We start from the raw sequence: 15,996 nt of genomic DNA, 5'->3' as shown, positions 1-15,996 counted from the left end.
AAGTCTGGTGTGGGAGTGGCAGAGTTGTCACAATGAACTGTTTAATTGCCATGTGTAGCTCTCTAACAGAGTTCATTGTAAAGCATTATCTATTGTGAAGGCTCGTATTCATCCACACATTCACACAGAGCTGAAGCACAACCAAAACAATGTTCTTCCGCAAAATGCATACAGTTTTGGTTTTTAACCACTAGAGGGCCTTAAGTTACATAGTGTACCTTTTAAAGGATTAGTTCACTTTCAATTTAAAATTCCCTGATAATTTACTCACCCCCATGTCATCCAAGATGTCCATGTCCTTCTTTCTTCATTCGAAAAAGAAATGAAGGTTTTGATGAAAACATTCCAGGAGTTTTCTCCTTTATAGTGGACTTCAATGGCTTCCAAATGGTTGAAGGTCAAAATTACAGTTTCAGTGCAGCTTCAAAGAGCTTTAAACGATACCAGACAAGGAATAAGGGTCTTATCTAGTGAAACCATCCGTCATTTTCTAACAAAAATTAAATTATATATGTTTTAATCATAAATGCTCATCTTGAACTAGCTCTCTTCTTCTTCTTCTTCTTCTTCTTCTTCTTCTTCTTCTTCTTCTTCTTCTTCTTCTTCTTCTTCTTCTTCTTCTTCTTCTTCTTCTTCTCTATTTGAATTCCAGCATTGTAGACACTGCTAAGTGTATTACTGCCTAACTAATTGTTATATACTTGCACTAGCATATTGTATATGACAATTTAGTTCAAACTTTGACCTGTGGAGGGCAGTAATGCACTTAGCAGTGTCTACACTGCCGGAATTCTAATAGAGAAGAAGAGAGCTAGTTCAGTATGAGCATTTTTTGATTAAAACGTATAAAATGTATTTATTTTTTTAGAAAATGAGTGATGATTTCTCTAGATAAGACTCTTATTCCAAGTCTGGGATCGCATAGATTGCTTTGAAGCTGCACTGAAACTGACATTTTGACCTTCAACTGTTTGGGCTCAATTGAAGTCCACTATATGGAGAAAAATCCTGGAATGTTTTCATCAAAAACCTTCATTTCTTTTCGACTGAAGAAAGAAAGACATGAACATCTTGGATGACATGGGGGTGAGTCAATTATCAGGAAATTTTAATTAGAAAGTGAACTAATCCTTTAAGTAAAGGAATAACCTTAGTACTGTATGTACTAGTATTTAACAGTGTATTGACCAAGCTGTGTGTATTGTGTGTTTGTGTTGTGTAGAGGATGACACTCCACTGCTGCCCTCCTCCCTCATGCTTCTGAACACAGCACATGAATGTCTGGGCCGTCGCTCCTGGTGCTGCAACTCAGATGGCACTCTGCTCAAATTTTTTGTGAGTGTTATGTCACATGATGTTAAAAACTCTCAGATGGTATTGAATTCTTCAGTCATAGCATTTATCAAAAAAACAAAACAAAAAAAAACAATGAGGGTCTCAGTTACAGTAATTCAGGGACAATAATAATCTTCAACAGATACATTTATATAAAATACAGCTAATCTAGAAAACTCTTTTATATACAGTAAAACTCATTTATATACACTAGTACCTTTCAAAAGTTTGAGAGTGATTTTTTTTTTTTTAAAGAAATTAATACTTTTATTCAGCAAGGATGCATTAAATTGATCAAAAGTGACTGTAAAGACATTTAAAATGTTACAAAAGATTTCTATTTCAAATAAATTCTGTTCTTTTGTACTTTCTATTCATCAAAGATTCCTGAAAAAATAAGTATTCATTTTTCCACAAAAAAAAAGCACTACTGTTTTGAACATTGATGATAATCAGAAATGTTTCTTGAGCATCAAATCATCATATCAGAATGATTTCTGAAGGATCATGTGACACTGAAGACTGGAGTAATGATGCTGAAAATTCAGCTTTGATCACATGAATAAATTATATTTTACTATATATTCACATAGAAAACTGTTATTTTAAATTATAATAATATTTCACAGTATTACTGTATTTTTGATTAAAGGTGCCCAAGAACGTTCTTTCACAAGATGTAATATAAGTCTAAGGTGTCTCCTGAATGTGTCTGTGAAGTTTCAGCTCAAAATACCCCATAGATTTTTTTTAATTAATTTTTTTAACTGCCTATTTTGGGGCACCATTAACAATGCACTGATTTACACTCTGCGCCGCCCCTTTAAGACGCGTGCTTCCTGCCACATGAGCTGTCAACTATATTACAGCGCATTTACAAAGTTCACACAGCTAATATAAACCTCAAATGGATCTTTACAAGATGTTCATCATGCATGCTGTATGCATGCTTTGAATTATGAGTAAAGTATTTATTTGGATGTTAAAAGTTTGATTCTGTATGAGTTTGATAGTGCTCCGTGGCTAAAGCTAACATTACACACTGTTTGAGAGATTTATAAAGAATGAAGTTGTGTTTATGCATTATACAGACTGCAAGTGTTTAATAATGAAAATAGCGACGGCTCTTGTCTCCGTGAATACAGTAAGAAACGATGGTAACTTTAACCACATTTAACAGTACATTAGCAACATGCTAACAAAACTTTTAGAAAGACAATTTACAAATATCAGTAAAAATATCATGCTATCATGGATTATGTCAGTTATTATTGCTTCATCTGCCATTTTTCGCTGTTGTTCTTGCTTACCTAGTCTGATGATTCGGCTGTGTGCAGCTTCAGACGTTAATACTAGCTGCCCTTGTCTAATGCCTTTCATAATGTTGGGAACATGGGCTGGCATTATGCAAATATTGAGGCGTACACCCCGACTGTTACGTAACAGTCGGTGTTATGTTGAGATTCGCCTGTTCTTTGGAGGTCTTTTAAACAAATGAGATTTACATAAGAAGGAGGAAACAATGGAGTTTGAGACTCACTGTATGTCTTTTCCATGTACTGAACTCTTGTTATTCAACTATGCCGAGGTAAATTCAATTTTTGAATCTAGGGCACCTTTAAATAAATACTTCCTTTGATGAGAAGAGACTTCTTTCAAAAAAATTAAAAAAGCTTACTGATCCCAAAGTTTTGAATGGTAGTGTAACTGAGTTAAAAACAGCCATGTACAGCACCATTGAACAGATTTAATTGTGCTGTCTAATGGTGCGTCTGTGTGTTCAGGTGCGTGTGCTGCGGGAGAAGCTCTCAGGACAGGAGAATCTACCATATAAAGAGGATCTGGAGACAGCACTGGAGCAGTGTTTCTTCTGCCTGTACGCTTACCCCAGCAAGAAGAGCAAAGCCCGATACCTGGAGGAGCATTCTGCCCCACAGGTAACACACACAACGACAAATGATACGACTATATTTTACCATGTTAAATTTCTAAATGTCCCTGATGTGTGTATTGTTCAAAAGATAATAAATGTTTGTTTTCAAAATCTTTCATCAAAATAATAACTGCATCTGAAACAAGTTTTCCATTGAAATACCCAAGGCCATGCAGGCGGAGAAAAATAATATTTATCAGCAAATAAATTTCCACTCTAAATGATTTCCTGCTAAATATCCTGATTCACTTAGAAATATGTCACATTTCAAAGTAAAACTGAATAATGTTTTTTTGTTTTTGTTTTTTTTACATTTATATTTATTCATTTAGCAGACACTATTATTCAAGGCAACTTGCAATTGATGAATACAAGCAGTTTCTTGTTACAATATAAACAGCATGAAGTAAACATTGTTATAATTCATCAGTTGATCATAAGCAACCGATTGGCATGAATGCGGTTTATTCCTTGATTGCAAACTGCTCTGAAATGGCATGAAACATGTAAAGCGCACAACCACACCACATTTCTACTTTAAAATGTACAGTATCCATATTTATTTAATTAAATCATTGCCTTTTGATTTTTAATAATCAGATTAGGCTGTATTACGATTCTTGTTTTTCTGTCTCCAAACTCTAAATGACCATTAAGATGTTTTTTTATACAATTTTAAATGTTTAAGACTTTTAATGACCTTAAATTTCATAAAACTGGATTTTTATACTTTTTATAGACCTGGGACTTTTTTATTCACAATACATTATTTTATTTAATACATTTTACAGTTTGTATACATCTATTTTTAGTCACAAATGCGAGTCAAGCGCTCGCACTGTCGAGCCCTGTCCATGCAACCAAAATTTTCAGGATTGTAAAAGTTCTTAAAGACACTGTAAAAGTAATCCACATGAACTGCGCGGTTTAATCCAAGTCTTCTGAAGAAACATGATTGTTTTATATGATGAACAGATTTAATTTAGGCTTTTATTCACATATAAGCTTCCAATATGGTAAACGGAAGCTCAAGCGTGCTTGCTTGATGTGCAAGAAACAATAAGGTTTGTTCTTGCATGGTAAGCAAGCTTCGAAAAATTTCATAAGATCGTTTTCAAGCAAGTGTTTAAACTGTCCATTTAATAAATTATTTAGCAAATTACCAACAAAATTGCATTTAAGCAACTTATATGGCGATATAATTTGGAATTTTTCAAGATAAAAATGAAAAGCATGTTGAAAAAGGCTAAATAGCATTTTTTTGGCACTGACAGTATTATTGATTTGTGACCCAGATATTATTATAATATCATATCACCAGGTCCCTGTTGATTCCCACCCCTAGTGTTTTTCTTCAAGTGAAATAGAAGAACGAACTGGTGTGTCAAACAAAATCAGGCCAAAACAATGTTCATTTTGTGTTTGTTTCTGGAGTTCGAAACAAATTGCCAAAGCAAAATTTCTGGAAAAGTTCACTCTGGCTGGTAAACCTTTGAACTGCCATTGGTCCTTGGCGATTGCATAATAGGTGGGTGTGGCTCTGAGGCCCCGCTTTCTTTGATGTGCAAATCTTTGGTTCATTTCTTCTGTTCAGTCCATCGAGGTAAGATGTCCTCAAGTAAAAACATGAATAAACTGAAGAGTCGCTTTATAGTAGAAAGTGAAGTTGTAATTCTAAATGAAAGAGACACTGACACGTTTTTTTTTTTTTTCATTTTTAATAAAAATCTGTTGTATAAAGTGCTTTATAAATAAATATGACATGACTTTACTGAATTACAGAGCTGGTGCAAACGCATCCACATCGCTATGATCAGATGCTTTCTAATCTGCTGTTTTCTCACTGCTGTCAATTTTGTTGTTTTTGTTATTTGAGAAGAAAGCGTGGCGTACATATGTAACATATTCATCTAAACATCACTATCAGCAGTGTGGACGGTGTCGGGATGTTCGCTAACAGTATATCGCTAACCACGTATGTCAAACTTCTTTTTACACACAAGCAAAAACGAAAAAAAAACTTCGCCATGAGCATATCAGGACCTTTTAGAAACAATTTTGACAGTCTTGCTCTCCTGTGCCTCTCTGTGCGCTCTATGTACTTTGTGTGATCACTCAATGTGTTCTGCCCACTAAACAGCACTGAATAATGTATCATAAACAACTGCAACTGTCACGCTACACCAAAAAGCGTCTTGTTACTGCCAATTAAGCTACTGCTGAAGCTACTTTCTCCTACTAAAAAAATGTAGTTACGTTAATAGTGTTGACTTCAGTTGCTTAAGTATCACAAGTTACTACCTAACAGGACTCCATACTCTCCTGTGTATACTCTCATTTAATGTCTCGAAGATCTAAGAAGAGCGAATGAGCTCTGTCCCCATGCTAATGAAGGTAGGTGGGTGTTGGACAGGGTGAGTTGGCGGTCTGATTTAGCAAGAATTCGGTGATTGATTATCTTTTGGCAGCAAGAGTCACATTGATCATTTAGCCACCCACACACTCCCATTATACAGCACTGCTCTGTACACAGGAAATGCTGTACACACCATCAAAGTACAATACCGAGGTGTTCTGCACTTATTTCTGTGTCTCTGGAGGAAACAGATTGTGCGGTGTAGATGCTGCTTGTGTTTTTGCAGGCAACTGGCAAATATTGAACTGTGCTTAGACTGTGGAGCTGTGAGGAACAGCGCCATTTTAGCAAAAGGGGAAAAACAACCACAAAAATCAAAGTGAATGTTGGGGATTTTGGTTTTTAGCTGTGGTTATTATAAATAGCAATGCTTCTAAGCTATTTTTTTCGCAGTAGGGAATTAAATACTTTTATACTGTGGGTTTAAAATCAACATTTCTCTTGACCTTTTCCTTAATTTTGTATGAATTGGCCTGAAATGAACTTGAAATGAAATGGCCTAATCCACAAAAGATACATGCAACGGCCAAAATGTGGCGTAATTACAGATATTTTCGGCCTACTTTTCAGAATGAGTATCAGGTAACTAATTACTGGATCCTGGTTTGCTGAACAAAGCAGCTAGTTTCCATCCATAACCTAATTATCTGAATTTCAGACACTTGCTCCTGTCTCAATGAATTAACCAACAGTATAATCTAGTTTTATTCTCTTTAGTATTTTCATTCATCTATCTGATCCTGCATTGTTGATGTTATAAATCAGAACTAATCAGCTCTTTTGGCCCTGTTATAAGCGTTAGGCTCAGTTCTCGCCAAAAACATGGTCATAATGCCAGCAGGGAAATTGCTTTTTTTCAGATGTATTGTTGATAAGTCTGTCTTTTGTCACTCGTCAGTTTAGTCGAATAGTTCTGATAATGAAAAAAATCTCATTGTGGAGGATATTATTGCATACCTGCTGTTCAGATTACTGTTATTCTTGTGGGGGACAAAAAGAGCCTGTTCTAACTCACAGATTGACAGAAATGCATGTCCCCCATTTCCACTGTTAAAACTCTCCATTCATGTGTGTACAGCAAAATCTCTGAGATGTACAGTAAGTGATAAAATTAATATAGTAAAAAAAGTGACAGCAAGGGAAAAAAATAATTAAAATCCCACTGTCAGAGACCAAATTATTTTATGTATTTTGTGTTTTATAATTCTAATACAATCATAGTCAAAATCATTCATTTTCATAGTAAAAATCAAGTCATTTTAAGAAATATTTTTTATATGATATAATATAAATTAAATTTTTAAATGTATATTTATTAAAAATATTAAAAAGTACAGTTTATTTATGGCAGGTAAAATTTTCTCAATTCACAGGCAGGTTAATTTAGTGGCAAAAAGTTAATTTTGGACCATATATATCTTTATTTTTTCCACTTTCATTTTCACTCAATGCATTACTGCCAACATGTGCATTCTTGTTTAAACTCACCTGTTAGGGCTTGATATTAAGGACTTCCAATAGCCCGGGGTTGACGAAACTCACTATCCCGATTGGGTCAGTTCTGAATCTTAAAGAGATAGTTCTTAAAGAGATAGTTCACCCAAAAATGAAAATTCTGTCATCATTTACTCACCGTTTCAAAGAATTTTTATTTTTGAGTGAACTATCCCTTTAAGTGAATGTAAACAGTTGAGAAAGCAAAAAATATACTGTATCAGTATACTGGATCAGTGCATTTGCTTTTAAAGTGACAGCAGCCTAATATTCCTGCTGCTGTCTGTCATTAATGTTAATATTAATGTTAAGAACAAAGAAAATTACTTTATTCAACTTCTGTAACTAAAAAACTTCTATTAGAGCTACTATTAGGCACAGAAGCCTGAAAGATTTTTTATTTTTTCCCCATTATTTATTTTTCTTAATTATAAAAAAAAAAAAAAAAAAACTTGTGTATTTTTTTTGTGGATGTCCCAATTGGGGTACAGGATGTGCAATTTTTAGAGAAATGTTCATGTTGGTTTCATTTGTGAGTTAATAAATGTACCTGGTTGTGTAAAATAGGCACATAATATTATGATATCGATTGATATACACCTGAATGTAATCGAAATCGTAATCGTATCGAACAATTTTTTGAGGTATTGGCAAATATCGTATAGCTGGCTATGAAAATCAATATAAAAGCGTATTGTGATTAATATTCCCCTTTACCCCCTAATGTTAACTAAAACTAAAAGTTTTCAATTTCTGAACTGAAATAAGAGATAAATATTAGATGAACAACTTGGTGTTTTAATCAAATAGAAAACTTAAAATGACTAAAATTGAATTAAAAATAAAGCTAAATATTAAAAAAATGAATGAAAAACTGAAAATAGTATTTAAATAATACTAAAATAACACTGTTGGACCCTGCTTACATGGTACCATCTCTCTTCTACCTCTTTCCCTCTATCTCTACCTCTCTTTCCATGTCTTTCTCTCTCTATCTCTGATCTAGGTGGAGCTTCATTGGAGCGATGCCATCTTTATGTTTGAGTACTTTAAGCCCAAAACCTTGCCAGAGTTCGACAGCTATAAGACCAGCACCGTCTCTGCTGACCTTGCCAACCTGCTTAAAAGGCTTTCTGGAATAATCCCACGCAATGACGGCCCCACACTCTCTGTAGATGACGTGTCTGCCTATATTGAGGGAGGTGCTGTCAAGGTATGAGCTCACTGACCGTCGTCCGTTCATCTAGATTCTTTTTTGTCTGTTCATCTGTCACTTAGCATTTCTCTTTTTCCAAGGTGCCAGCACTTCCAGAAGGAGCTTCCCCGGCACCCCCTGTGGTTAACGAGCTGTACTACCTGCTGGCGGACTACCACTTTAAAAACAAAGAGCAGTCTAAAGCCATCAAATTCTACATGCACGACATCTGCATGTGTCCCAACAGGTCTGTTAAAATTTTACATCTTAACTTTTTAACATGAATCAGGGTCCCATGGGTCCTTAAACGTAAATTTAAGGCCATAAAAAGTCGTAAATATCTCAGTGTCATCATATAATTATATTATATTAAATACCATCACTCCATATAATTATCATTAAAAGTCTTAATTATTATTTCAAGAGGTCTTAAATTCGGACAGTAAAATAAGATTTATAAAATGGATTTATGTGAATAATAAAATTCAAAAGGCGATTTAATTGTGAGTGCTGTGCATTTTAGTCAAAGCGCGTCACTGTTCAGACAATCAGTGAATAATGCACATTATTTTTACATATATATATCATCCCTTTTCTTTAAAAATGGTTTAAACGCTGAAATATGAGGTTGAGAATTGTATTCAAATTTTTGATTTTGTTAAAACCTGTATTATTTAAACTGTAAATTTGTATAAATAATTGTTTTTGTAGTCATTTTATGGTTTGGATATTACCATAGAGTTGCTCTACCCTAATCATATGGTATTAATTGTATTTGTGCATGTCTTACAAAGCCTTAAATTAACGTTGCAGATACCCTGTGAATGCATAGTTATGTTGTTCCTCCATCTCTCATGTAGGTTTGACTCATGGGCAGGCATGGCTCTGGCACGCGCCAGTCGTATCCAGGACAAGTTGAACTCTAATGAGCTCAGGAGTGACGGACCCATCTGGAAAAACTCTCTGGCTGTGCTGACCTGTTTCAAGCGGGCTCTAGAGATAGACGGCTCCAACCTCTCCCTATGGATCGAGTATGGAACCATGTCCTATGCCTTGCACTCCTTTGCTTCCAGACAGCTCAAACAGTGGAAACGCGAACTTCCCCTGGACTTGATCAAACAGGTACTTCTGTTTGTAAAAATAAGGACTCATCTGAGAGAGATTGTTTACAAAACAAAACACAAGTGTATGTTGTAGTGACAAGAAATAAGTTTTCAAGATTTGTTTCAATTTCTGCTCATTTGTGTTTATAGATGGAAGAGCGCAGAGATTCGATGTTGGAGACAGCGTCGCAGTGCTTTCAGAGCGCCTCTCGCTGTGACGGCGATGAGGAGGAGTGGCTCATTCACTACATGCTGGGAAAGATTGCAGAGAAGCGCAAACTGCCACCGAAAGACTACCTGCAGCTGTTCAAAAAGGTGATCTTCTAGGCTATGGCTGGCCCGGTGAATAATCTGATTGGCTATTGAGAATGTGTGTCATCAGTCGCCATGGTTGATTAAATCTAACATGGCAATAGTTCAATGATACAGTTTGAGAATGATTAGGAAATTCTCTGACATAGGTATGCTGTCAATCTATTGACTGCAAATTCATCTTCAGGTCTGGCTCCTTTCTGGTATGTATTTGTCATCATTCACTCAGTTCCTGATGGATAAAATATAGAAAGATTTATGAAACATGTAAAGCCATTGATGGATTGAAAATGGGATTTAATGTGTAAAAGTGGCTTCTAACTTCCCAACAGTCAGACACATCTCACTACAGTCCTTGTGTCATATTTTTCCAGTCTGCACACTACCTGCACGAGGAGGCAGCCCGATACCCACGCAAAATCCACTACCACAACCCGCCTGACCTCGCCATGGAGGCCTTAGAGGTATGTAGTGGTTTGCAATGTGCTGTACACTACTGTTCAAAAGGTCGGTATGATTTTTGAAAATGTTTTGAAAGCAATGTCTTCTGCTCACCAAGGCTACATTTATTTGATTAAAATACAGTGATGTTGTGAAATATTATTACAATGTATTTTAATATTTTAAATTATTTTATTTTTTCATTAATGTTTTCTATTTTAATTTTTTTTTAAATAATTCCTATCATTCCTATGAATTTTCAGCATCATTACAGTCTTCAGTGTCACATGATCCCTCAGAAATCATTCTAATATGATTATTTGCTGCTCAAGCAAATTCTGATTATCATCAATGTTGAAAATGCATTCTTTAATGCATCCTTGTTAAATAGAAGTATTAATTTCTTTCAAAAAACATGACTCCAACATTTTGAGCAGTAATGAACTGCAAGTATTGCCCTATGACAAAAAACATCAGTTGAACCGTCAATCATTAATTTTCTTACAACTTGCCAGCTGTTTTTCCGCCTGAGCGCCACAATTCTGAAGTTGCTGGAGAATGAGGAAGATGATGGTGAACAGTCTGAGCAGCAGATGAAGCTCCTGGATTATGATCTGTTCTTCAGCATGCTCGCCGAGGCTGCCGTCGGACCCTTTGCACGTGGAGAGGAGAAGACCACACCCAAAACCAGCAGCGACAAGTATGATCGCAAACCTTTTACGCTCTCAAGAGCATGGAGGATTTTAGAAAGATTGTAAAACTGATTTCATCTGATTTCAGCTGTATGTTGGCAAACTTTTAAAAAGAGGAGCAGCAATAACATTGACTCCATTACACACTGTAGTCATGCACCAGATCATGCAGTAATTAGTAGCAAGCTAAAAGTTTTCACACTTTGTTTGCTTACTGCAGAGTTTGATTCACAATTCTTCCTCAAATTATTCTGTATTTATCCAGAAAATTCAGAACTGGAATCTCAAGTTAATTATTAATAATTTTAGTTATTATCCCAGACCCCCATTTTCAAGCAGACAAGATTGTGGTTCCTTGATGCACCAACCAGACATATCAAGGGTCTGCATTAAACGTTTAATCATGATACCTCTCTGAATAGTTGTAGCATGTTAACGCATAAAGCAATGTTAAAGGGTTAGTTTACCCAGAAATGAAAATTATGTCATTTTATTACTCACCCTCATGTCGTTCCACACCTGTAAGACCTTTGTTCATCTTCAGAACACAAATTAAGATATTGTTGATAAAATCTGATGGCTCAGTGAGGCCTGCATAGCCAGCAAGATAATTAACATTTTCAGATGCCCAGAAAGCTACTAAAGACATATTTAAATCAGTTCATGTGACTACAGTAATTGAATCTTAATGTTATGAAGAGACAAGAACATTTTTTGTGCGCCAAAAAAACCCCCAAAATAACTTCAACAATATCTAGTGTATGGCTTCAAGTTGACTAACCATTAGTCAACTTGAAGAGGCTTGGTCGACCAAGATTTTATAAATCGGTTAGTCGCAGAAAAAAAAAAAAATTCTCCACAGGAAGTGGCAAGGTCACGCTGTCCTAGAGGCACAGATCATTAACTGCAGGAAATCCAAACATTCACCTATCATTCATCGACCTCAAATATGGCTTATCACTTGAAAAATGTAAGTCGCAACTTTAGTCATTCTCTTTAATGTTTGCCTATAGATAAATGTGCGCTATTATTTGGCGCATATCCAAGTGTTTGTGTGGAGAGCGTGTTTACTGCATGACATGGAGGCGCCGGTGTGATCACTGCACTTAACTTAAAATAGACAAGAGTAATGCAAAATGTAAAGGGTCTACTTTTATTTCTGTAAAATCACATTAACAGCAAAACGTTGTGCTTTTGTAAAACAATGAAAGCAATCAGGATGCGTTTTCTGATCTCGGTCTCGGTGAACTTGAGCTCGTAAACAAGCATGAACCGAAACTCATCGTATAGGCTGCTTTCCTCACAGACACAAGAAATATATATCTATAGCTTGTAATGTCTACTTTTAAACGAGCCAATTAAAATGGAAAATAAATATTCTCAGACTATGTAATCCATATGAAATTTGCATATAGGCGCGTCCACTACTGCGGAGATGAGAGATGAGTCCGCATTGTTGACTTAATCTCTGCAGCCGAAAACACAGAAAACATTATCAATAAATTATTAAAATGTTTAGACAGTCTACTTGCTGTTTTTTCACGACACATTCATAATCGTTACGTTTGCCGGTGCACTGTGGCAAGCTTTATGCATGTGTTTGAGCACTGATTAGGCTATGTATACATAAGATTAAAGGATCATTATTATGATTTATGGCTTATTAATATAAATGCACGATTAGTCGACTAATGGCTTAAATGAACGACTACTGGTCGAATAGAAAAATCTTTAGTCGAGGGAAGCCCTAATCTAGTGTTGGATGATTTCAAAACACTGCGTCATGAAGCTTTACGAACCTTTTGTTTCGAATCTGTGTTTCGGAGCGTGCATCAAACTGCCAAAGTAACGCCCCCCAGTGGTGAACCATTGAAATTTCGAAACATTTATGATGTAACGAAGCCTCGTTTACTGAAATCACGTGACTTTGGCAGTTTGATACACATTCCGAACCACTGATTCGAAACAAAAGATTCATAAAGCTTCGGAGATTCATGAAGCAGTGTTTTAAAATATTTAGTTGCTTTCTGGGCATTGAAAGTGTTAATTGTCTGGCTGGCAATGCAGGCATCACTGAGCCATTGGATTTTATCAAAAATATCTTAATTTGTGTTCCGAAGATGAACGAAGGTGTGGGAACGGTATAAGGGTGAGCTATAAATGATGGAATTTTCATTTCTGGGTGAACTTTTAATGTATTTAAAGGCTAGATCTGCTGTGCATGCTACTGCTGCTGCTGCAGAGCAAGGATGTACTTGCTACTGCCAGAAGATACACAGACACACTAGACAATGAATAGACAAACATAAATCCCGTAGCAGATCTAGACAGGTGGAGCTGGGGGAGGTGGAGGCGTTCAGATGAACCAAAATAATTAAATGTTGAGGAAGCAACTTCCTTGCATGAATTTGACCAAATTAACACAAAACAAATTTTATGGAAAACTGCATCCATCATTATTTTGGAAAACACTCTTATAAGAATAATTTCTCTTAAGCTTGTGTATATCTTTGGTCAAAGCTGTTAAGTTAAGCAATGTCTCATGTAGTTCCTTTGTGTTTTATATAATGACCACTAGGAGGTGCTTTAGGCATATGTTTTCTGATTGGTTTTCCCTGAAGAGAGATACGTTGTTGTTGAAAACAAAAGTAAAAGAGTTAAGTTCATTGCATTTTACAGTGAAATGTCTCAACACATTAAATCAGCACATTAATGATTATCGTTCATCCACCTGTGACCCACTCGCAATTTTCGAAATGTTATTTTTATTTCTTGACCCAGCCGACCCGCAGAATTTCTGCAGCGCCCGCGGATATAATATGCGTATATGCGGCCGAAATAATTGCAATTTCGAGCCTTGAGTATTGAACTCCCTCTGTTGTTGTGCGAAACTGACTTTTTAGATCTTTGTGTGTTTTTATTTTGTTAACAATCTTTTCTCCCAACAGGGAAAAGCTTCCATCCATTAACGATGAAGACTCACGCTCTTCGGTTGGCGTGAGTACCTGTCCGGCAGCATTGACCACCTCATCTGTCACATCTGTGGTGGCTGCAGCAACTTCTTTGCCAGGCGACGGTGCGGCAGGTGCGAGTTCTCCCACGTACGCGGTCACTCCGGTTGACCACGATTACGTCAAACGTAAAAGCGTGCAGCAGAGGCACAGGCGGGGGCAGGAGCTCCAGCAGCAGCAGCCGCAGCAACAGCAGCAGCAGGACGGTACAGTACCAGGGCCAGAGTATAACTCACTCACTCACTCATGCACGGGGGGATGAGGATGATGAAGGTTATTTACCTCTATGAATTGAATTATGGGCTCTGGTGTACAATAACATCTCCTCTCACCCCTCCTCTTACCATCTGCACCAGGCCATAGAGGATCATGGGAAAATGGGCAACATTGCTTACAGTGTCTCAATGCTTTTTTCGCTTTGTTTCAGTTCCACTTCAGCAACATCCACATTAATCTGGATACATAGGAAAACGCATCTTTTTCTCTAAGTTTTGGCCTTTTTTCCACACTAAGACTGCGTTTTTGTCCATCGAAAGCAGAGCTTTCCCAAGTGGATACATTTAAAACCTCTTTTGTAGCATTGAAGTGTGGACTGTGAAAACAGAGGCATTCGAAAATGATGCATTTTTAGTCATGTGATGCATATTGTACCCATAAATGTCAGTGGTTGTACTGGCATTGTTGTGGCTAATATTCACTTTCACAGTGTTGCTAAAGATAAAGGTTACTTTGTACAATCTTCATATCACATTCCTGCAAAGATGACAGAAAATGTTCTGGCAATTGCTGTCCTGTGGCAAAACATGAGGGAAAATGACTAGGGCTGCATGATATTGGAAAAACTGACATTGCGATATTTTGTTTTTCTGCAATATATATTGTGATATGAAAATACAATCACTTTAATCGCTCTATCTGGAAATAATGAATCATTCTAGAATGATTGGGGTGATTTTGTAGGGGAGTGAATTTGCATAGAAATAATAAACTAATTACAAGCATAATAAATACAATGAAACAAATATACAATTAAAATAAACAGTGCTTTATGATTTTCAAAAACAGTATTCAGGTACAGAAATTATTCAAATGTAAAATAACACTACATAGTCTTAACTGTATACATTAATTAATCTTTGTTACAGCTACAACAATGATTTTCTTTTTGTAATTTGTTGTTTGATTAACATTAATGACACAGACAGCAGCTGGTTTATTAGGCTGCTGTAACTTTAAGACAATATGCGCAGATGCAATATAATGATACGCATTCTTTTTCTTTCTCAATTGTTTACATTCATGTAAGCTACAAGTGACTGTGATTATGAGGATACTCTCTGAGATGGGCATTTTGACATAATTGTGCCTGTACGTGTCCGTTGAAGCACAAAAAGACACGAAAGAGAACGGAATTTGGCGTGCGCATGCTTGTCTGCATGGCTCTGTGTGTTTGCGCAGAGAAAACAGTGCACAATTTCGGACTTTCAGGACTTCTTACACTCATATGGTTTAAAATCACTTGAATGTTTAAACTGATAGGACCTAAAATGCGTGCAAATGATAAATTTTTACTCTTTGATGGTTAAACTTTGCAATTAATCTGAGAATCACATGCATTTCGAACCGTGGTGCCTGGTCCGTACGGATCAACTATGATCGCTGTACTTGACTGTGATGTGACTATTGCGGATGCGCACATTGCGATATCGATGCTAAAACTATACATCATGCAGCCCTAGACCAGACATGTAATGGCGATTGAGTGCGACCTGAAGTGGTGAGATATTTTGCTAATAAATTGATCATGCCAGAAGAAAAGCGTGAGAATATTATGTCTGGTCTTTTCTTATTTTCTCTGTGAGCTTTTATTACTTATTATGCATGTGCATTAGCGTGATTGAAGCACTTTCAAATGTTTCAGTGTGGACGGAGAGCGTTTTGAAACAAAAAATGCCGTTTTCAAATATATCCAGATTAATGTGGACGTAGTCTTTGTCATTTCTTGCTTTCAGGTAATGAAATCAGATTTTCAGTCAAAATGCATTGCATTCAGTCTTTGTTGTT

At 36.3% G+C, this 15,996-nt stretch overlaps 1 protein-coding gene across 7 annotated transcripts in view; it reads left to right on the top strand.

Annotated features, from left to right (window-relative positions):
• Positions 1–15,996, top strand: part of cabin1 (calcineurin binding protein 1) — a 127,277-nt gene that overhangs the window by 25,395 nt on the left and 85,886 nt on the right. For 4 of the 7 annotated variants that reach the window (XM_067395483.1, XM_067395481.1, XM_067395482.1 and 1 more), the window contains exons 19-27: positions 1,223–1,335; positions 3,120–3,272; positions 8,185–8,391; positions 8,475–8,620; positions 9,234–9,495; positions 9,627–9,791; positions 10,163–10,252; positions 10,745–10,929; positions 13,870–14,138. In XM_067395483.1, coding sequence (XP_067251584.1) covers positions 1,223–1,335; positions 3,120–3,272; positions 8,185–8,391; positions 8,475–8,620; positions 9,234–9,495; positions 9,627–9,791; positions 10,163–10,252; positions 10,745–10,929; positions 13,870–14,138 — 1,590 coding nt within the window. Of the gene's footprint in view, positions 1–1,222; positions 1,336–3,119; positions 3,273–8,184; positions 8,392–8,474; positions 8,621–9,233; positions 9,496–9,626; positions 9,792–9,937; positions 9,992–10,162; positions 10,253–10,744; positions 10,930–13,869; positions 14,139–15,996 lie in introns of all 7 variants that reach the window. The other 3 variants (XM_067395479.1, XM_067395480.1, XM_067395477.1) reach the window with 1 other exon arrangement.

The sequence above is a fragment of the Chanodichthys erythropterus genome, chromosome 9 (genome assembly GCF_024489055.1).
Source record: "Chanodichthys erythropterus isolate Z2021 chromosome 9, ASM2448905v1, whole genome shotgun sequence".
Taxonomy (NCBI): Eukaryota; Metazoa; Chordata; class Actinopteri; order Cypriniformes; family Xenocyprididae; genus Chanodichthys; species Chanodichthys erythropterus.
The sequence above is the reverse complement of the archived record's forward strand: the minus strand, read 5'-3'. Positions and strand labels throughout refer to the sequence as shown.